We start from the raw sequence: 22884 nt of genomic DNA, 5'->3' as shown, positions 1-22884 counted from the left end.
TCTTCTCTCTCTCTCTCTCTCTCTCTCTCTGTCTCTCTCTGTTTTTGCTCTTCCCCCTTCTTCCTTACCTCTTCTCTCCTTCCTTTTCATAACCCACTAAATAAATGTCCAACCTCACTCTGCATGGTGTACCTATCCATCTGTCTCTCGCCCACCACGCATGGCTCCCTGCCCGGGACCAGCCACCTTCAGAGACCTGCAGCATAGTCTGGTGGCGTGTCCATCTGTCTGTCTCTCTTCATGGGACTGGCTGCCCCATCGAGGTCTCTCACTCACCACGAGGCTCTTTGCCTGGGTCTTGTGGCCCGCTGCAGCCACTCAGGGAACTGTGCCATTCCTGCCTGGGACTGGCTGCTCTCAGGACCTGCTTGCCCACTGCCGCCACTCAGGGACCTGCAGTGTTTCTGCCACTGCAGCCACTCGGGGATCTGCAGCATTTTTACTTAATCTATTGCACCTAAGCTATCCTTTAATGATTACAGTTCAACCCTTGGATTTCAGGCTGCACAGATTTCCGTCAGAGGTGACACTAGCCTTAGCTTTCTCCAGCTTTTTGGAAACCAATGTCTTTCAGCAGTGGCTGCTTAGATGCTAAACTTCTTTCCCGTGCCCAGGCCACAGCTGTGCAGCTGGTACAATCGCCTGCACACTTGACTCCAATCCAGACCTGCTGCATGGGCATCTCTGAGGTCAGAAGCTTGGAGTCTGTTTTGCAGGTTCCTTGAGAGCCTGATATAGCTGATCCTGCTTTCCTGTTGCACTTGCTTTTGGGAGGCATGGGGTTGTATTCATCGTCACCTACTGCTTTTCCAAGCACTATAGTTCTAATACTCTTGCTTTAGCTGGCCGCCCGGGCCAAGCGAAGGCTGAGACACCCTTGGAAACCAAATGTACCTTGAAGAGCAAAAGTCAAAGACAATGCTGGGCATAATGCATTCCCCCTGTGTGAAGTAAGAGGAGGATTTGGGTGGTGAGTTTGTGTGGTTTCAGCCCTTTACGTATCTCCTTGTTAGCAGTGATTTCTAGCAGCCCATTTGTGGGTACTGTCGAATGTTTAATGCTGTTAAGGTGATTAATGCAAGCGTTGCGATGTTTATTAAGCATCCGTAGACTCTCGTGGCTGTTGATTCCAGTAATACGCTCTGATAACCCAGCCTGAGAGTTGACTGACACTTGGCATCAGTTTTTGTATTGCCTGTGGCCTACAGATATTTTTAAATGGCTGAAGATTTTATACCACATGAAAGCACAGTAAGTTCAAATTTTAGTATCCATAAGTAAATTTTGGTTAGAACACAGTCAAGTTCATTGCATTTCATACCGCGTATGGCCACTTCTGTCCGATAACGGTGGGTCTGTGTAGGGGTGGGCAGGCCTTCACAGCTGCTTTACAGCATCAGATGCCCAGCCCTGCTCTGAGCTCCACTGTTTTATTTAATGTTCAGGAGGAGGCTTGTGATATGGTGAAGTCCATAACAGTCCAAGGACCCAGATCCCAGGTCCTGTGTGTGTAGCCTTGAGTCTGTCAGTTAATGTCTGTTGAGCGCCCTTTGTCCAGCTCCCTCCCACCTGCAGAATTCCTTGACTACACAGCAGAGGAACGCCTGAAGTGAGCGCAGTATGGACTCAGGAATCCTCAGTTGCCATTTGGCTTGAGTGTCTTTGTTTTTATTCTCTAAGCAAGAGCTGTCTCTCATTTCTGTACCGCTGGTCGAGAGCTGCCATCCAGAACACACACGGGGTTTCAGATGATGTCATCCTCTTCCCGTCAGCGTCTGCTGTCTGCTCTGATTTAGGGTTGAACTGAAAAGAGGTGAAGGAACAGGAACCCTAAACAGAGTCACAGCTGGGACCATTGACACAGGCCTTCCTTCTCAGGAAGGTCAGTCGTCCCAGAGTGTCCTCTGGTCCTGTCACTGCCTAGCTATCCTGTTATGTTAGTTACCTTTCTGCTTCTGCGCCATGACCGAGGCAACCATAGAAGGGTTTATCTGGGCTTATGGTTCCGGAGGATGGGCATCCAGGATGGCAGGGCAGAAGCAGCAGGCGGCAGGCTTGGCGGCTGGAGGGGCAAGCTGAGGGCTCAGGTTTTGAACCACAAGCAGGAGCAGAGAGCCCACTGGGAGTTGTGTGATGCTTTGATACCTCAAAGCCTGTTTTCCAGTGCCATACTTCCTCCAGGAGGCCATGTCTCTGAAATAGCCCCAACAGCGCCACCAACTGGAGATCAGGTCCTCGGGGACATTCCTCACTCAAACCTTCACACTTACTGACATGAGTTGTCCTTGGCCTGTTATCCCCACACTTGGGAGGTAGAGCGGGGAAGATCAGGGCTTCAACATCATTGTTGGCCCCATAAGTGAGTTTGAGGCCAGCCTGAGACTCTTTCTCAAAGCAACAAGAAAATGATAGCAAAGATGAGTTGTTCCAGAGCCATAGTGTTGTGGTGTTGTTAGCTAGTTTTCAGACATGGGTAAAAAGACAGAAGAGAGATAAGACTCAGAAGACTCAGGGGAATCATCTGAGCTTGTGGCGGAGCCCTGAGTGCATCTCTGTTAAGGTGTATGTGTTCTTTTGAGTAGCTCTGGGAAAGAAACTTACCATGGGAACTTACTTATTCCCCAATTCTAGAAAGCTTCTCCATCTTAGCATAGGGCACACTGGCGATGGGATTTGAAGACTCACTACCTTGAAGGACTTAGTATTTTTAGAGGCCTGGCTTTTCTCTGGCTGTATGGTTAGACAGTGAGGTACAATTGTTAAAAAACAAAAAACAAAAAAAAACTGTCTCTGGGATATGGAGTAGTTTCGAAAGTTTGTTTTTCTACTGTTTTTAATTTGAGCAGTAGAGAGCAGGAACAGGAGTAAGATTAAAGCTAGGTCCTTCTAAAGAGAAACAGAATCGTTCTTATGCCAACTGCCCCACCCCCCTAAAGCTAGCACATATTAGTGTCTCTAGCCAGTCCCAGGGACCTTGTTTCTGCTTGTTTTTTGAGTCCTTGGAAGCCATTGACCCTTTTCCTTTAGAGTCTAATTCAGCAGCAAAAAGGCCACGCCATCAGAGTGGAGGAGGTGAGATTTAAAATTTAGTGTGCTTGGAAAAGTGCTTATTTATAATGCGCTTGAGGGCTCAGAGGATTTGTGAAGTCGGTTGGGATTAACAGCCATTGATTGCTAATAAAACAATATTTAGCTTTGTTAAGAGAACAGCCCTGGAGAAAGGTGTGGGCACCTTGTCACCAGGGCCCATTGAAAGGGGATGATGGGCAAAGGACGGGGGTCCACATGTTGGCGTGGGTGCTGGTCCTTCAAGAAGCTGTTGTCAATTGCTCACCGGGCTGGTGAAAGAAAGGACGCCAGAGCCGATGGCTGGGGTGGTATTGATGTGTCTCCGCTGGCTAATCAGATTGAAAGAGTCCCATGACATTTATGCCACTTTAATTCCCATCGCACAATGGGGGGCGACAGCACTCTATTAAGGAGAGGTTGATCCAGAACTAAAGCCAAATAAATTAGGGTCTCAGTTTAATCAAATTACCCCTCTCTTGGCCCTGGATTAAGTGAGAGGTAGCGTCGGTCTGGAGGCCTGTGATTGGCTGAGCCTCTCTTGTTTTTAAAGAAACTGCTGGAAAAAAAAAGCATCGGAACACAGACAGCTATAGTAAGCTAAGCATTGTGCTAACTCAAGGCAAAATTTATGTTACTAGTCAACTATACGTTGTGAAGAATAAACCAGGTATTAAAATTGCTTTTATTTAGAGTAAAGGAAAGAAATAAATATGTGAGGTCCACTGAGGATTTTTCCCTGGAGTTTGGGTTTTTCCTGTCTACTCTCAGTCTATCTAAAATCTCCATTTAGAGAAATCAAAGGAATCAACTCTCTCTCTCTCTCTCCCTCTCTCCCTCTCTCTCTCTCTTTCTTTCTCCCTCTCTCTCTTTCCCTCTCAAAAGTGTTACAATTTGGTTTACTTTACATTTATTTTTTTTCCATTTATTTATTGTATTTTGGAGACACGGTCTTGCTATGTAGCCCTGGCTGGTAAAACCTGTTACAACAACTAAGTCGGCCTCAAACTTGCCACGACTCTCACTGCTGCTTCCCAAGTGCTGTGACTGCCGCAGGCACACACCACCTCCCCTGGCTGTTTCCACACTAATGTTAAGAAGCAGTAACACGAATTTGAGTCGGCATATAGGTTGGGCTGGCAAGTGAGTTGTTCTTTCTGAGTGTCAAAGTATAAAACACCAGAGAAGATAGTGATAATTCCTGGGTAAAGAGATGCGTTCCGGGGCTTGTGAGATGGCTCCGTGGCTTACTGCTTTTGCAGAGGATCCGGGTTCAGTTCACTTGGGAGTGAAACCATGAGTCCTTCAGTTAGGCCCCCTTATTATGTAGTTCTGTCTGTTTGTTTGTTTTATCCTAATTGAGTTTACCTATTTATTCAGATATTTTTGGAGCTCTGACCCTGTGATGTAGATTAAGAATAAGATTCAGCACTGTCCTAGCTGGGCTAAACCTTGGGTGGTTTGAGGAGGGAGTCACCATCCTTTTGGTTTTTGTGACTTAGGCTGTCTTCAGACTCACAGCAGTCTTTTCCAAACATATAAAAATTGTGAAATTGTGTATGTGTGTGTGTGTCCGTCCGTATGTGTGTTTATGTCCGTGTGTGTTTGTGTATCTATGTGTGTGTGTCTGTGTGTGTGTGTCCGTGTGTGTTTTTGTGTGTCTATGTGTGTGTGTGTTCATGTCTCTGTGTGTATGTGTGTGTATGTGTGTGTGTGTGTGTGTGTGTGTGTGTGGTAGTAAGTAAGCCAAGCATACTTATGGAGGCCAGAGGACAATTCTGTGGAGTGGGTGCTTTTCTTCCACCATACATGGGTTTGGGAATTAAACACATATTCAGAGTGGCAAGTGCCTTTACCCACTGAGCCATCTTGGTGGGCCCCTTTCCAACGTTGTTCGATTACACACGTACCAGTTTTTCAAAAAATTGAAAGACATGTACTGCCATATAATATCCAAAGTATTTTGTAAGGGCTCCATGTAAACTGGACGTCATGCTTTCCGTTCTCACAGTGCCTGGGAGTTCCCATGTGGTACCCAGAGAGCCCAGCCTGGTAAAGCTGACACAGAGAAAGACAAAAAGATTGGTAGATTTGTTTGCCGTCTGGGCTTCATTGCCATCCCTGTGGTGTGGTGGGGTTCTTGCCTCTGCTGCCGAAGGTGCTGTTTCCATCTGGATGCTCACCCTTGGAGCCTTTCCCCAGGGTCTGAGTCTGGCTTTCAAGCATGGCTTAGATGTGTTCTATTTAGATCCCATTTTCCCCAGGCCTCCCAGCCTGCCACCCGACCCTGGGAATCATCTTTAACACGAGCATGTGACAGTAGGAAATAACTCAGGTCCTTTCCCCTCCAGGAAGGATTCGTCCGTGTTGACCGGGATTATGTGCTGAAGTCTGCAGAGCTGGCAAGAGCAGGCGGGTGCAAACATTTCAATCTGCTGTCCTCCAAGGGGGCGGATAAGTCCAGCAGTTTCTTATACCTACGAGTAAAGGTTTGTGTGTGCTCTCCCTTCCATATACATAGAGTAATTGACAATACTAAGTAACCAGTATAATCTTTAAAACAAAAACAACAGCAAAAAAAAAAAAAAAAAAAAAAAAAAAAAAAAAAAAAAAAAAAAAAAAAACAACCCTAATTGTATTGTGTATTTTCCAAAGCTTCAGGGACTGTTTTGGGAGAAAGGTACTTAGAAAGCAGGCATAGTTCAAAAGATATCTTTCCCATGAATTACTCAGTAAAGTCAGTGGAGAAAGTAGAGGCAGCCCTGGTCTTGGGTGGCATGGTCTCTCAGCCTCAGAGATGGACACTCCCTCCATTTCTCTCTGGCCAAGATGCCAGAATTTTATGCCTCTTGCCAGTACAATGCATGGTTGCCACTGGTTTTAACCAGAAGTTTCCACTTCCTCACAGCGAAGTAGAGGTGCTGCCACAGGAGGGCGAACCCGGTGCTGTGCCTTGTGTCCCTGGACACGGGTTCTCCTCGGCATGAAATCCTTTTTCAGACACACACTTGCCTTTTGCGTAATACGCCAGGAGAAAGGGCTTTTGTCTGGCTAGGCCCCATCTGTCTGTAGTCGTCACCTGGACATGGAGAAACACCTGCCATTTATAGAGTCAGTTCCTCACTGGAGTCGTAGACATCACCAGGGATCCCCGTTGCTTTAACTCCTTTTGTCCGGCACAACGCCCTGACGTCTTGGCTCCATCTTTTTTAAATTGGTTCCTAGGCCTACCCCCTTCATCACCTGGGTCTCTTTACTGAGTGGGCCTTGAAAAACATGTCACACGATAGCTTCCCTGACCTGGTGCAAATATTCATGACTCCATATTAAAGCATCTCTGTCACTTCATTGTTTCCTTGAGATCTGGGTGGGGGTTGCTAACGCTTAGAAGTGATTGACGCAGAAGGTCATCTAGGATCCACTGGGTGGAGGCTCGCCTCCTGATCACCGCATTTTTCTCATCTATTACAACTGCTTGTATACTGAAAAGGTGACTGTGGGGCCTGTGAGGAGGGACTGAGGGGTTTGGATTGATGCTTTATTTACCCTCTCGGGGTCTGTTTAGACATTAATGAATGAAGCGAGTGTTCCTGGAGCATCGCCAACCTACCAAGGGTTACACCCTTAAAGAAAACTCACCTCCTCTGCTTAAGAAGCCATCAGCTGTCCATTGCTCCTCAGTTAGGGGTCGAAGTTTGTCAACCCCATCCACCTCCATGCTAGAATGCTGGCTAGCTTGATAGCATGCAGGCAGCCACAGCTACTGAGTTCATGAACGCAGCAGGCCTGTGGTGTCCAGAAGACACAGTTTTGTTCAGGTCCACTCTAACCTCTGGCTCTTACGGTCTTTTGGCTCCTCCTCCTCTGCAGTGGTCACTGAGCCACGTGGTCACTGAGCCGCAGGGTCTGGGGATGATGCTGCATTTTGAGCATTAGCAGATGACTCTCAGTGTGCCAGGGTTAAATGGCCTCTTCCTTCTGTCCAGACTCTAGACTCAGGCTGGCCGTTGGGATTAACATGAGTCTTGGGAACTGCAGAAGCAGTTTATCTTCAGGCCTGAGTGAACCCCCTCTCAGGCTTTATCTGAGTGTTTTGGTCTTGGCCAAACACTGAGTTTTTAAAATTTTTTTATTTATTTATTTTTTTAATGTTAACAGGGAGAAGTGGAAGCCAAGGTCGAAGAATTAAAGTTTGATCGCTTCTCAGTGTTCCGGCCGGGGTAAGTAGAGAGGCTGACAGCTAAGCCATCTGTGAACGAGGCTGGCTCGGGATGAGCTGCTTCTCCAAAGGACCCACTTTCAGCTCAGGGAGGGGATGGAAGGGGAAAGAGTAGCTTGGGGCTGCCTCAGAATCCTGGGAACTTTCTGGAAGTAGTTGCTGCCTGCATTTTTTTCCTTAACATTTTAAGTTTTATTCACTTCGTGCCCTTTTGCCTTTGTACCCCGCTCCCCCTTTATTTAACAAATCAAACTTTGCAGCCACCACATGAGCCAACTGATTTTCTTGACACATGGAGGTGCCCTTCCTCCTCATGGGCTGTGCCAGCTTCTCGATGTGGCCTCACATGGCCTCTCTCGTGCATGTCCTTCTAGCCAGAATGGCAGGCCTGTCCTACCCTCAACACCTCTGAAATCTAATTACCTCCATAAGGGCCATCTCCACATACAGTTGCCTTTGGGGTTAAGGCTTCTGCCGACAGGTTTGGGGGAACAGAACTCAATGTGGACTATCATAAAGTCTGAGCGCATGCGCCATCTCTTCCCCTGTCTTTCTCTGTCTCCTAGAGTCCTGCTGTGTGACAGGCAAGAGTCTCGTCCAGGCGAATGGCTGGTTAGGAAATTCTTCGGCTCTCTGCCGGAATCCTGGGCCAGTGGGCACTCTGTGCCTGTTGTGACCGTGGTTAGAGCGATGTTGAACAACCTGGTGAGTCCCAGCAGTGGACAAATGGAACTTCTGGAAAATAAGGCCATCATCCACCTGGGGAAAGACAGTAACGGGCCCAAGCTGTGACCGTATGGGAGGACGGCTTGTTCTCAAACCTCAGTGCCTGTCACCGGAATCAGTCTTGTTGGGGGTCTATAAAACGTCTCTCTGTAGTCCTTTGTGGTGTCCCTGCAGCTCCATCAGGAAACCCCAGTGCTCTGCTCCAGCTGTTGATGTTGTACTGACTGTCCATGTAAGTCACCCAGGGAGCTGTGGAAGGACAGGCCTGTATCATAGCCCTTGTGGAGTTTGTGGGTTGGGGACTGGGATCTGTGGTTTTGACTTCCCTGTCCTCTGGTTGGGAGACCGGCTTTAAAGCTCTCTGAGAGAGAAGCCTGAGCACTGGGCAGCGGGGCCCTAGCCCTCCAGGCAGGCGAGTGCCCGTGAAGCTTGCTGACTGTCTAGTCTTTGAGCCGCACGGTGCTGCTCGGCTACACGGAGCTGAGTGCACCCTGCGCCTTTACTGCACGTCAGTGCAGGAGATGTAAAGCAAGCTTCTGTGATTCATCGAGGAATAAAAAGAAATGGCCGAACCCTGAGTGCTGGTTCAGTTGCTGAGAACTGTGGAGGTCTAAGTGGGAAGGTGCAGCGATGGCCCCCGGGGATGGCACCCCAGCCCCTAACGTGGCAGGGTCTGCAGAATCTTAGGTGGTATGTTCTTGGCACTCTAAGTCTGCCGCAGTCGTATAAAGTCATACTGTTGCCCCCGTACTTTTATTTTTTTTTCCATTTAAATTTCTATTCTCACCCTCACATTGCAAATGGGGGAATCGAGGCACACGTGGTTCCAAACACCTTGCTCAAGGTCTAAAGCTGAAAAGCTAAGCTAGGATATGGCAGCGTCGAGAATAACTACACTCAGCCCGATCCCGTAGCTTGTATTTATTTTTTATTGGTGTGTCTGCCACATGTGTGTGTTTTCTCAGAGGCCAGAAGATGGCAACAGATCCCCTGGACCTGGAGTTACAGATCCATCTATGTGGGTACTAGGAACTGAATTCAGGGCCTCTGGAAGAGCAGCAAGTGCTCTTAACCACTGAGCCATCTATCCTGCCCCCTGAAGCTGGTTTCTTTAACCATTCTGTAAAAGTACCCCATGTACATCTATTTCTAGAGGGTTCCAGGTAATTTAGTACATTGTGGATACATAAAACTTAAATCCTTGGGTTTCTCCATTGATCCAGGATGCTGACAATCAACTGCGAACAGTGGTTAATCTGGCACTAAGCTGAAAGACTCAGGGTGGTGAGCTTTTCTATTTGTGTGTGTGTGTGTGTGTGTGTGTGTGTGTGTGTGTGAGAGAGAGAGAGAGAGAGAGAGAGAGAGAGAGAGAGAGAGAGAAACAGGGTCTTGGGTAGCCCAGGCTAGCCTCAAAGTCAATGAATAGTCCAGGATGACCTTGAACTTCTGATACTTCAGCCTCCACCTCCCACGTGTTGGGGTTACAGGTGTGCCCTGTCATGCCTAGCTTCTGTAGTGCTGGATTGAATCCAAGGCTTCATGCGTGCTAGGTAAACAGTTTACCAACTGCCCTATGTCCCCAGCCTGGAGCTGATACACTTTAAACAGGCAAGGAAGGAAAACAGAGAGGGAAGGGTCAGTGCCTAGAGGAGTACTCAGTGCCAGTTCCATCATGGAGCAGGTGCAACTTAACTTCTGTGCGGGGGAACCGAGTCACTTGACTCCAGTGACGGAGTCTATGTCCCAGTTATACCTCTAGTTTTGGTGGACACTGCTCAGTGAATACCATCCCTGCAGTATGGGTGTACAGTCTTGGAAGACAGTGGACATTGTCAACATTAAATCTTCCAGAGAAGACTGAGATCTTGGAATGTGTGCTACAAGAAGGCAGTGCTGGATGCTTGCCTGTAATCCTAGCACCAGGGAGGCTGAGGCAGGAGGACCACGGTTCAAGGTCAGCCTGGACTGCGTAGTAAAACCCTGTCTCAAAATGAGAAGTTTACTTCCTGCCATTGGGGTTTGCTACGGCCAGGCTTGGAAGAGCTTGAACGTGTTTCCATTATAACAGTCTTGGGCCCCGAGAAGTGAAGCAGCCTTTGGGGGTACCCATAAGAATACCCTGAGCCTTGCAGGCTCAAAAGGCAACCAGACTCCATGGCCAATCACTGTCTACCATGAGTAACAGTAGAGTAATGTTAGAAGAACCTGCGCTCATGTTTGGAAGAGGAAATTCGGCCAAGCCCAACCCCTGCGCCATGGTCAGTTGTCAGCTTCCCAGAAATCTGGCCCAGTCACCTCCAGACTGGCAGTACTGTCACCTGTCAACATCTGGGCATCGCTGTGGTTCAGCCGGTTCCTTCGACGGAGAAAAATGGGCCTTGCTGGAGAGAGAGGTTTATGCGAGGAAAGTTGGAGGGGCCCAGGTAAAGAAAGGGCATCCTTTCATTAATTTATTCAGCAAGTGCTTATCAAGTTGATGATAAATTAGTGAGCAGTCAACTAGCCAAGGGGGTCAGCAGATTTCTGCCAGTGTCTTAGAATGTCAGGGTATTTGAGAAGTTAACATTGGGTGGGCTCCGTCCTCTTCTGTGAGCCACTGTGGATTACGGTCTGGGGGAAAGGAGGAGAGGAGAAGGGGAGGGAGAGGTGATGGAGAAGTCAATAGATGGGGGTAGCAGTGAGAAAGACACAGGCTATGCCCGGAATAACCATGTGTTTTTAGAGATGGCACCAGGGAGGACTGCAGAGAAGCTGTGTCTTCTGGCCATGATAGGACTTCTGCTCCAAACCCAGCAGCTGTGGTTGTCTGTTCAAGACTAAGCCAGTCAGCATTCTGATGTGGAGGGGCGGGGATTCATGAGCCCCCCCCCTCAACACACACACACACTCCCAACTGAGAAGCTATGGGAGAGGGAGATGGAGTTTTCTTTAAGGATATGGCCTCTGGTAGGTTGACCATACTCCAGCAGATGTCCCCACGCCCAGAGTATTTGGACCCTAGAAACAGGAACCCATGTTAATGATTTTTTTAAAATGATATAAAGGTAAGGGGTAGGAAGAGGGGTGGGGGTGGATAGACCCGAGAGGAGTTAAGGGGGGGAGGGAGGAATATGATCAAAATGCACTGTATGAAATCCTCAATAAAAGCAATAAAAAAAAAAATAAACGGTGGCCATGTGAGCAAAGTTCTGGTGGTGGAGTGAAAATGGTAGAACCGCCCACTGGAGCGCTTCAGAGATCAGCAGGACACAGGCTTGAGGGTGAGCAGAGCTAATGGCAAGCATCCTGCAGGCCTACCTGGCTATGTCGTCCTCAAACATGCCCCGTGCATAGTCCAGCCTTAGACTGCAGCTTGTAGGAATGACCTACCCAGAATTGCTGCTGCCCACCTGTCTGAGGGAATTCCATGGTTAGATACTAGGAATATTAGAAAGGACGCAGCCTGACAAGTGGGAATCGCACCGTTGCCAGGCAGACAGCATCGTTTGCTGGCACATACCAAACAGTCCACTTGTTTCCATGGTGTGGGATCAAGTTAATGCCTAGATTTTTCACACACGTGAACCCATGTAACCCTCAGGCTACTGCAGTCATGATCGTGTTTGTTTTGCCAGACAGGAAACTGAGGCCCAGAGAAGGCAGGGGTCTTACGATCTTAGAATTCTAGCTACTGAAATAGGGTTCAAAGAGTGTGTGTAGAGCCCATGTTCTCACTTTCCCACTTTAACACCCCTTGTAGGCGGCGCGGGGCGGGGAGGAGTTGGCTCCTTTTGATACCAATAGTGCACACCCAGCTTTCAGGCAGAAAGGTTTTTCCCTGCGCCTTTCTTCTTTATGGTGCTCTGGAGTTCCGAGCCTAGCCTGCATTGGCCACCTTCGCCGCCAGATGGCGCTGCGGCAGGTCGCGCTCAACCTTGCCTTTGCGCACGCGTCCACCCTGCAGCGGACGGGAGTGGCGCCCGTCCTCTCGCCCCACCCGGTAGCCCCACGTGACCCGGAAGCGCTCTCGGGCCGGCGCACGGCCGGCGTCTGGGTTGCTTGGTGGCTGCCGCGCGTCCGCGCTCGCTCGTGGTTCTGGTGCCGCGCTGTGCGGCCGCGCGCCTGGTCGGCGGCCATGTGTTCGCTGGCGGCGGGGAATGGTGGGTCCCTCGCGCGGGCGGCGGGGCGAGGAAGGGCGGGCGCGGGTCCCGGCGCTGATAGTGTACCCCGCAGGCCAAGGCGCCGAGCTGGGGCCGGAGCCCCCGGAGCTGTCGGACAGCGGAGACGACGCCGGCTGGGAGGACGAGGATGCTGAGCCCGCGCACGGCCGGCAGCACACGCCCTGCCTGTTCTGTGACAGGTTCGTGCCCACGTGGAAAGCGCTCCACGGAACTAGCGAGCAAGCACGTGGCGGGCCGGAGGCCGTGGCCCACGTCTGGCTGCTGATTGACAGGGGCCGCTCATGTGGTCGGGGGGCGGAGCCGGGAACCACTCTGGGCTTGTCTTTGCAACCCAGTCAACGCCCCCCAACACACACACACACACACACACACACACACATATCTTATGCCGGGCCTGGCATACAATCACTCTGGAGGCTGAGGCAGGAGAATGGCCATGAATCCCAGGCTAACCTGAACTACCTAGCCTGACCCCGAAACATACCAAAAAAAAAAAAAAAAAAAAAAAAAAAAAAAAAGCAGAACTCCACACTTTAGTCTTAAATCAGGGATGGAGTCCTCTGTTTCCATGAAGACACAGTGTGGGTAGTTTTAATCCTGTTACTTGGGTAACGATTTTGGGAGTGCACACTCTGGAGGACGTTTCTGTTTCTGTCATCCTGTAACATGACCAAGTAGTCTTCTCCTGTAATGTTTCATGGAGCCATGTAAACAGCCCTAGCCCACCTCCATGATTGAGGGAGGAATGATGCCTTTTGTACTTAGGGGAAATGAGGCTGCAGAGCCAGCAGCTTGTTAAAGATCACGAAGCTGTGGGTTTACAGTCCCAGAACACACCTACTTTTTGCTTCAAATCCTGCATCTTAGTTTCAAGACAGTGACTTTGGGTGTGTGGGCTCAAAAGGAGGTGTTTGACATTGACCAGTACTGCTGAGCCCCCAGCATTTGGGGCATGTTGCAGACTGGTGACATAGAGTTCCCAAGTGGCACCTCACTGGAGAGGAGGAATTCTTGAGCATTTATTGGTGCAGTGCCCTGTGATAGCTGTGAGGGTACTCCAGATGACCTATACTGGCAAGCATTTACCTGTGTGCTAGGCGTACAGAGGAGGGATGCAAAGTCTCTGCTGTGCGTTCTTGTCCTCCACGTCCTTCAGTGTTGGAGGGGGACAAACAGAAGTGTTACTCTGTAATAGTAATGTAGGTGCTGTGGACAGCCTGTTTGCCAGCTGTGCAGCTGTGTGCTTTGTCTAAACGCATGCGCCCTGCTGGTTCATTTCTGGGAGGAAATAGAGAATCAAGTAGGGAACTTTCATGACTTGAGAGACACAAAATTTATCAGGGAAAGCTGTGTTACCCAGAAGCCTTTGGGTGATTTTGGGGCGGGGAGGGGGGATCAGTACTTTGACTTCCCCCGCAGGCTGTCCCATGAGGTTTTTCTTGTCTCTAGGTTGTTCACTTCTGCTGAGGAAACATTTTCACACTGTAAGTTGGAGCATCAATTTAATATTGATAGTATGGTCCATAAACATGGTGAGTATCTCTTAGAATAAAGACAATTTTTTTTTTGTGAAGTTTAGCCTCAAATTTTATAATTTTCCAGACCCTTCCTTTTCTTTGCTGATGTGGCTGGTCTGGCTCGTCAGCCTGCTCAAATGATCCCTGGTCTCTGCCTCCCAAGCAATGAATGACATTGTAAGAGACCACCCCTCTGCTTGGTGTTTTATGTGGTGCTGGGGATTCGAACTCACGTCCTCATGCTTGTCATGTAAGCGCACTTATCCACTTAGCCACACAAGTATGACAGCCTGAGTTTGCTCCGCAAAGGTGGAAAAAGACAGCCAGTACACATACCTGTCACCCATCCCCTACACACATACCATACCCCCCACATACATTATAATAATAAAAAATGCAAGAAAAGCACTTTAAAACTTGTTAAATATGGCTGTTTCTCAGTTAAGTATTTACAAGCATGAAAGTTATAGTATCTAATTCTTAACACAAAATTCCAAACAGAAGTGATAGTTTATAGAGGTCAGGAATGCTTACGTATCAGTTAAAACACGTGTATTAAAATCAGTGACTTCTTCTCTTCTCCCATTTAGGACTTGAATTTTATGGATACATTAAACTAATAAATTTTATTAGACTTAAGGTAAGTTGGAAATTTAACTTTTATTTGTTTGTTTGTTTGTTTGTTTTCTGAGACAGGGTTTCTCTGTGTAACACCCCTAACTGTCCTGGAACTAGCTCCTTTAACCACACTGGCCTTGAACTCACAGAGATCCGCCTACCTCTGCCTCCCAAGTGCTGGGATTAAAGGCTTGTACCACCACTTCCTGACCTGGAAATGTAATGATTTTATGTAGGAATTTATGAAGTTCACATAGGTTGCCATGCTGATTATCTAATAGAATATTAGCAGTTGTTTCAGATCTGGCGTTTTCATATTGTAGGAATTGTGGGTGTGAGGACAGAGTGCAGAGTGAAGCTCCAGGTGGGGGTGTCACCTGCGTACTCCTGCCCTGTTTAACAGTGTTGAATCAATACTGTACAAAAAGCGATTGTCAGATAAAAGAAAAACTAACAGCGTTTCTGTAAAATCCAATAATTTCTAGTCTGGTTCCAAGTACTTTGGATGTACTTTTTTATTTTTTTGAAGATTATTCTCTTTCTTAAAATTTCTGTTTTTATTTTCTGTGTATGAATGTTTTACCTGCATTCCTGGTGCTTGCAGAAGCCAGAAGAGAAGGATGTTGGATTCTTTGGAACTTGGGTTATAGGTGGCTGTGAGACATCATGTGGGTGTTGGGAATCGAACCCACCTCCTCTGGAAGTACAGCCACTGCTTTTAACCTTTGAGCCATCTCTCCTACATTGTTCAGTTTTTTTTCCAAACATTTTGTTGTTTGTCCTATTTAAATGAATGTTTGAGCTGGGGTCACTTTGCCTGCAGCAGACAATAAGAGAATATATTCCAGCCATTTAAAATGGCAGGTAAGCACCAGTCTTGTGCAAATTGAGTTCTTTGTTTTCTTGCTTAAGTTCCCCACTCTTTTTAAGGGAGCTTTGTTGTTCCATGTAATGAATACATTGTGCTTTAACTTCATATCCAGAATCCTACGGTTGAGTATATGAATTCCATATACAGCCCCGTGCCTTGGGAGAAGGATGAGTACCTGAAGCCAGTGCTGGAAGATGACCTTTTGCTTCAGTTTGGTAAGATGAACCTTCTTTATCTGCTTTAGCCGGCCTCAGACCGTTTGTTACACCAAACGAAAGCGAAGTGCTTTGTGAAAACGGATGTTAATCATACCCATCTCTGCCCCAAGTGATTTTTTTTTTTTTTTTTTTTTTTTGCTTTCCATTGTTTTACCTGGTTGATTAAGCGGTAAATATTTCCCAAAATAACCAGTTTGTAAGTTTTAAGTGAGCTGCTGTTCTGGGAGGCATGAAGTATTGTGCTAGGCAGCGCTCTCTCTTCCTGGCCTTGCTTCCTGGTTCTGTTCAGTGTATCCACACTGTGTGTGCTCCCCACTCTTCAGTTGTACTGATGCGATTGTCTACTGCAGTACCATAATGCTCACAGTCACGTGATCCTTTCAGGAGACTGTATCCATATGCTTTTTATTATAGCATCTTGTTATGTTTGTCATTAATTGTTGTTAATTTATTTCTGTGTCTTGCTTATCGATTAAACTTTATGATGGATCTGTAGTATGATATGGAAAACATGGTTCAGAGAAGGTTCACTTTCAGGCCTCCTCTGTAGAGCCACCCTCTGGACATGGCTTCATCTCTGAGGACCTCTGCAGGCTGTCAGTGTTCACAGAAAGAATGAATCACAGGCCTGGGGATGTAGCTGAGCCAATAGAGCCAATGCGTGCTCACCTCTCATATCCTAGGTTTGACCCCAAAGCACTCCCAGCCCCAACAAGACTGCGTTCTTACTCCTGAACATTGTATTGCTCTCTCATTCCAAGTAGACACTCACAGAATTACTTATTACAGCATTGTAACTTATTTCAAAATACGGAGAGAACGTAAATGCCCCCTCAAAAGAGAGTGGCTGAATAAATTGTGGGCAACCACACTTGGAGCAATATATTCTTAAAAAGAATAGGTGTGTTCTCTATGAACTCTGTAGAGTTCTGCTTCCCACAGTACTCAGTGTTTCATGCGGTAGGGCCACCTCCTCCAGGACTGCTATTGTTTATTGCTTCTCTTTCCCTTCAGTTTATAAGATTAACATCACTGAACCGTGCTGCATATTAATATTAAACTATGACTAATTTTTGTTGTAGCCAAATTAAAACAAAGCTTGCCAAACAGCTTGAATTTGGAAACAAAATACCAAGTAAGGATTTGTATTGGCTTTGTAGTTGATGTGATTAGGTACTCAAAAGATGCAGTTGGAAGGAGGAACGGCATATTCTGGTTGACCATTTGAGAGGCTCATTCCACAGTGACAGGGAAAGTCTAGAGTAGATGAGGCTTAGAATGGGGTTGGAGAGATGGCACAGAGGTGAAGAACATACACTGCCTCTTTGGTTCCCAGTACCCACATGACAGGTCACAACTCCATTTCCAAGGGATGCGCCACCCTCTTCTGGCCTCTGTTAGCACCTGCCTGTATATGATGCACACGCAGACTAGCAGATACACATACCCATAAGTACAAATAAATAAAACTCCCAGTGACCCACTTCCTGTAGTGGGCTCCACCTCCTAAAGGATCTATAGCATTCTGAACAGTGTACCAGCTAGGGACTGAGTGTTCAAATGCATGGGATGACTCTGATCTCTGTCTCTGAATGGAGGTCAGTGGTGCGACTCTGTGTGTGTCTCACATCTGGAGAAGCAATGTGTCCTGGTAAGCTTAGCTGTTGGGTCCCAACCCTGAAGATGTGTCAGAGCATAAGTATCACAGCAGAAACCTGAATGGGGGCAGAGTACTCTTCCCCAGTTCTGCATGGAGGAGAACAGTGCCAGCAGTGTTTGTGCATTAGGTAGACCTGAAAGTTGATCTGCTGCTGATTCTGGGGTTGCTGAAGAATCACCGGCTCCATCTCTGTTTGCACAGAAGTTAGTGCACAGCTAACTATGCTAGAAGTTAGTGACACAATTAAGATTAAGTCAAAATTTGGTTTGTTTGTTTTGTTTGTGTTTTTCAAGACAGTTTTTCTGTGTAGCCCTGTCTGTCCTGGAACTCATTCTGTAGACCAGGCTGGCCTTAAACTCATAGAATTCTACCTGCCTCTGCCTCTGTCTCTGTCTCCTAAGTGCTGGGATTAAAGAGAGCACCACGACTTCCCAATAAGATATTTTTTTTTAACCTAAGATTTTTTTTGCTGCATCATAATATCAGTAATAAAATAGTGTCTTGCCCGGGATGGGAAGGTTTTGGATATATGTAAGTCCTTAAGGAATGACCTGTCTTCCTCATTTGATGAAGGTGTGATTGAACATAACCTTTGGGGTGCAGGATTGGGATCCTGTGAACATAGGTATTATGAAATGATTGCTTCAGTCAAGCAAATCAGCATCCAGCATTTTCCCTACCATTTTACGTGTGATGCGAACACTTAAGGTCTGCTGTGTTGGCACATTTCACTGTATACCAGGGCATCAGCTGTAGTCACATGCGTGAGATGTCCTGACTGTGTTCACCTGAAGTGAAAGCTTACCGCCCTGGCCTATGGCAGCACAACTCTCTCTCTCTGCCTCTGTAAATGCACTGCTGAGTGAGATTTTGTGTTTGCCCTTTGGTATTGGTGTGTTTTCCTTCGCATGTTACCCTCCAGGCTCATTCTTGCTACACCCAGCAGGATTGCCTGTATGTTTGCACATGCTATCTGCCATTCTGGGGCTAAGGACACAGACTGAGATATGGCTCTGTAAGGGTCAAGAACCTGGGCTGGTAAGGCAGGTGTTGAGTTTTCTCTTCTCCAATAAATAACTGTATGACTTCTGAGTTGGTCACTTAGCTTTTTTGAAATTTATTTTCCCTGTGTCTGAAGTAGAGTAACTGTTTGCATATCAGGTTGTTTTGAGAGTGAGATGTGGTGTAATATGCATCACTTGAGAGCTTACTGGTAAACTCCGAAGGTTCCCTGTGTTTGGTTCTGTGTGTCCGTGCATGTACGTGCTCAGTTTAGCTGGCTAATGAAAAGCAGGCTCTCATACTCCATGCGATCAAATCAGAGAGCTTGGATGTCAAGTATTTCTCACTTGCCCATGGTTGGCACTTAAGCTTATTTGTCCCCAACTTGTTTGTCCTCACTGTGCTGTTGTGAGGTAACCTGATAATGATGTCTGTACCTTTTAGATGTAGAAGATCTTTATGAGCCGGTGTCGACTCCCTTCTCATACCCCAATGGACTCAGTGAAAATACATCCATTGTTGAAAAGTTGAAGCACATGGAGGCGCGGGCACTGTCTGCTGAGGCTGCCCTGGCTCGAGCACGCGAGGATCTGCAGAAGATGAAGTAACTGCCTGTCCAGCCAAACGCTGCCTTAGATATAGCGTAGTTCCTGGCAAGAACACTTGGGATGCTAGACACTCAGTGGATATACTTTAGGAGTTTCATAGCGTGTGAATATAGGTTACTGTAGAACTGCATTTTTATCTACTTGTAAATACTCCATAGTTACTTTGCTGTGTGGCTCTTCTAATTTCCTCTTCAATATTTGTTTTTAATATTTCCTGCTTTTCAAGTTTCTTATTTCTAATTGGTTTCTCCTCTTTAATTGTCCTATCCTACTTTTTCAGAAACAGAAGAATTATTATTTTTTTAGGTATGGGAAAAAGTGTTGAAATGTTGTTTTTAAAAAGAAAATGTGACAGTAGTGTAGAATTTAGCCAAAGAACCAGAGAGACAGGGTAGTTTCCCCCCACCGAGTTCTCATTCTCCAGGAGTCCTGCATCTCCTGGGGGCCCTTGGTAGTCTAGAGGTGGCACAGGCCTTCACATGTGCACCCATAGCATGCCCATCTCCCAGCTGCCACCTTCTGGATCTGTAAGCTGGTTAGTACTCGAGTTCCTATGTGACGGCTGGCCAGCATGTCTGGTACCAGGAAGAGCAGAGTCCATCAAGTTCCTCGTTCTTGTTTCTGACTTTTATGCTGGGAGTTTAGTCCCCCATCACCAGCTCAACTTTGTTCTTCTATCCTCCTCCCTCTCGTCTACCTTGTAGATCTCTAGTGTGTCACCAGCTGAGTGTGGGAACTGGAGTGGGTAGGGTCAGCTGACTTGGGTCTGCTTTCTGCTCATTTAACCCATTTCAAGGGCGTTCAAAGTGGAAACAGGCTTTATTGATTTAAATGCTAAAAAGGATTTTTAGAACAGTAGGAAAAATACATTTGAATAAAGCAGTGTGCCCAGACATTGCTTCAGATCCAGCAGGGGGCGCTGTCGGGGCTTTAGCCAGAACAGGATTTAAGATTCTGGGCACACTGTCTCAGTCCCCCACCCCTTCCTCACCCTCCAGCCTTTCCTTTCTCATGGTCCAGTAAACCTGTCTCAAGGGTGTATTTCAAATTGATTACAGACAATTTGCTCAGGACTTTGTGATGAACGTAGATGTCAGAACCGGCTCCTCCATGACTGCCATTGCAGACCTGCAGGAGGATGAGGATGGTGTCTACTTCAGCTCCTACGGGCATTATGGGATACATGAAGAAATGCTAAAGGTTGGACAGAGTTCATTTGCTTCAAATCCGCCAGGGGAGAACCCTGTAGGATAGGTCTTAATACTTAAGAGTGAGCGTGTGTGTGTGTGTGTGTGTGTGTGTGTGTGTGTATGTGTGTGTATTTGTGCACCTCTGGTGCTTAGATAACTGTTCCTCAGATGAAAAGATTACAAAGGTGTCAAGTCCCTGTGAATCGTATTTAAGACAGTGTTCATCTTTTCTTTGTGAAGCCACGTTTTTACTTGAAATTAAAAAAAAACAACTGCTTTGTAGTCTGGTCTTTCTAGGATTATCTACCATGTTAAGTAGAAATTAAATGACATGTTTGTTTTTTAACCTGGAAAAGAAACAGTTTGAGTTTTTAAAATAGCAATGCTGACATGGTTTGGACAAGCAGTTATCTTAAGGTTAATTTCAATAGTTCTCACGGTATTAATAGTATAGCTGACTTATCACCCACAGAATCACTGATAATGTAGAGCTATTTCCTAGTGTGGTCAGCCCTGATATTTGAATCTGTTCAGGTTTAATAGTCATAGTAGTGATGCCCATATAAGAGAGAAGTAGTTTCTAACTTTACCTACTTATAGCACATTTACCAACTATGACAGATTACAGGAATAAGAGTAAAACCTGATAGATCAGAGAAGTGGAGGAGGAGCGGCCAGTCAACCTGCCTTTTTTAACCGCAGACTCAGCAAGCGCATCTCTCTCCACACGCGTCCCTGATCAAAATCTCTAAATCTTTCTCTATTCCCTTCTGTGTGGCTAGTTCTTGTCACCTAGTCTGTGGCTCTCCCCCCATCTGAAGTTAATTTTATTAACACAGTCTCAGAGTTTCACAGTGTGATCAAATATCCCACAACACCATGCTGCTTCATATTCGGGGTATAATAGTTTCTGTGAAGATGATAAAGTATCATCTGAGCCTGGTTGGTTGTTTTAGATCCCTGTCAACTTAGTGCTGCATGCCCTCTATCTGCTGTGGAACCTGGGCGGCCTTGGCAGACAGGTCACTGAAGTTGCCGTGGATGGAAGCCTCTCCACTGCAGTGAGGAGAGAAGGCTGCTTTGCTTACAGCAGAGCTAGCTCTGCCTGGGACTCCTGTGCCTGTGCCAGCAACCAGAGACTGACAATGTGAGCAGTGCAAACGGAGACTCCAGCTGAGAGGTTCTTTACCTTTAGAGGATCACTTAGGCACTGCCTCTGATTTAGTTTCCCTTCCTGTGCTACAGGATTGCTCTTGGAGATGTTGGTGGGTTTGATATTGGCTAAGTTAAGAAGGAGCCTTGGAGCAGGCTGTATTTCCTGTTTTTCACCAGAACAGCTTTCAGCACAAATAAACTGTTCGGTGGCTCTTGCTACAGAAAACCTATCTAATTCTGACAAGTAATTTCACATTGGGAAGCACTTAGCATAGCATTTATAGACTGGTGGGTTTTCTTGTTTGGTGCAGAGATTTTATCGTAATTATAATCTCACTTCTAGGGTTTGGATGGATGTAATTGTTTAAAGACACAGTAGACAGGGTGTAGTTTAAATGAACTTTAGATAGCCCTTGCTACTTTGGGCCCTTGAAGAAGGGTTGTTGGCTGTAATACAGATCTGAGCTGCACCCCAGTCTGCCTGCGTTTGTTACGGCAGTTGCTGTCTGGGTGTGTGGGTATGCTGGTCACTGTGCTGTTTCATAGCACGAAGTGTGGGTACCTGCAGCTGGCCTGCGCTTTGTGTCCCCTTCCTCTGCCAGTGCTTCTTGAGGTGTTATGGGTGGATATAAAATTGTAGTGCGAGGCTTGAGGCTCATCTGCAGTGGATTGTCTGTAGGAATGTTGCTGAGCGCCTCTCACCTCCACACAGGGCTCCTGCGGATCCGAGCTCTGGTTTGTTCCTTTCTTCTGGTTGGTGTGAAAGATGCACTCCGGGTCTTACTCTGTACTCACGTTAGTCTTCGTTAGAGTAATCTTCAGAACTTTCGTTTTGAAGATTTTCTTTGTTGTTGTTTTGTTTGTTTGAGGCAGGGTCTCACATAGCCTAGACTGTCCTAGACTCTCTGTATAGCCAAGGATGACTTGACCTTTCAACACCCATTGCCACATGCTGCAGGGTCAGAGACTTCACCGCCATCCTGGCTTGGAAACAGTGTTTAAGGCGAGTTCATTAGTAGCTTTCCTATCCATGATTGTGGGTTTTTCTAGCAAAGGTCAGTTATTCAGCCGAGGTTCCGTGTGATGAGCTTACGAACAACACAGACGATGGCTGAGGCCACGGGGGTGGGGGGGGAGGTACAGAGCTCAGCCAGGAAGCAGTGCCTGCAGTTAGACTGCAGTTGGGCTGCTGTGATTGAGTTGGAACATGGAAAGATTGGGTGATGGGCCCAAGCCTTCAGAGCTGCTGCACCTGTGACTGATACACACTCTGAAGTCTGTTGTTTCAGCAGAAAATGTACAAAATGGTGTCCTTTGAAAGGTGCATGTGATTTTTATTTGTTAGGTTTTTTTATTCTTGAGAATTTCTTTTTGGTTTTTTGCGACAGGGTTTCTCTGTAGCTTTGGAAACTGTCCTGAAACTCCCTCTGTAGACCAGACTGGTCTTGAACTCACAGAGATCCGCCTGTCTTTGCCTCTCAAGTGCTGGGATTAAAGGTGTGTACCAGCGAGAATTTCTCATACATATACAATGAAGCATAATCTTACCTGCCCTCTTCCTCTCTAATATGCCCCCGCCCAACACTAGTTAGATTTAGTGGACTGCCCCTACACCCCAAAAAAGAGGAAATTAATTTGGGAGGAGGCCTGTTGGAGGATTTTGGAGTAATTGTCTTTGTTGATGTAAGTTTCCTGTTGTCTTATGGAGAAATGGGAAAGACAACGAGGTCAGGTGGGCTCAGGACACATCCGGTTATTTGTTTGAAGTATTCTCAGTTCTCATTGACTAAATCCTTCAAAGTGAGGTTAACAGTCGACTATTTTTATTTATTTAATTAATTTACTTACTTTTTTGAGTTATTCGAGACAGGGTT

The 22884-nt window shown here is 46.8% G+C and overlaps 2 protein-coding genes across 3 annotated transcripts in view; both read left to right on the top strand.

Moving 5' to 3' along the window:
- Window positions 1-2012: 2012 nt before the first annotated feature.
- Window positions 2013-8589, top strand: Htatip2 (HIV-1 Tat interactive protein 2). Its single transcript, XM_042054051.1, has 4 exons — window positions 2013-2231; window positions 5418-5555; window positions 7225-7286; window positions 7852-8589. The coding sequence occupies exons 1-4, from the start codon at window positions 2013-2015 to the stop codon at window positions 8075-8077; spliced, it is 645 nt and encodes a 214-aa protein (XP_041909985.1). The 3' UTR covers window positions 8078-8589.
- A 3425-nt stretch (window positions 8590-12014) lies between these two features.
- Window positions 12015-22884, top strand: part of Prmt3 (protein arginine methyltransferase 3) — a 74036-nt gene continuing 63166 nt past the window's right edge. The window contains exons 1-7 of one of the 2 annotated variants that reach the window (XM_038314139.2): window positions 12015-12150; window positions 12224-12350; window positions 13621-13703; window positions 14279-14328; window positions 15290-15392; window positions 18502-18661; window positions 19724-19865. In XM_038314139.2, coding sequence (XP_038170067.1) covers window positions 12126-12150; window positions 12224-12350; window positions 13621-13703; window positions 14279-14328; window positions 15290-15392; window positions 18502-18661; window positions 19724-19865 — 690 coding nt within the window. In that variant the 5' untranslated portion in view covers window positions 12015-12125. Of the gene's footprint in view, window positions 12151-12223; window positions 12351-13620; window positions 13704-14278; window positions 14329-15289; window positions 15393-18501; window positions 18662-19723; window positions 19866-22884 lie in introns of those variants that run through there. The other variant, XM_038314140.2, reaches the window with a different exon arrangement.

The sequence above is a fragment of the Arvicola amphibius genome, chromosome 12, assembly GCF_903992535.2.
Source record: "Arvicola amphibius chromosome 12, mArvAmp1.2, whole genome shotgun sequence".
Taxonomy (NCBI): Eukaryota; Metazoa; Chordata; class Mammalia; order Rodentia; family Cricetidae; genus Arvicola; species Arvicola amphibius.
This window is presented reverse-complemented; position numbering and strand designations above follow the sequence as displayed.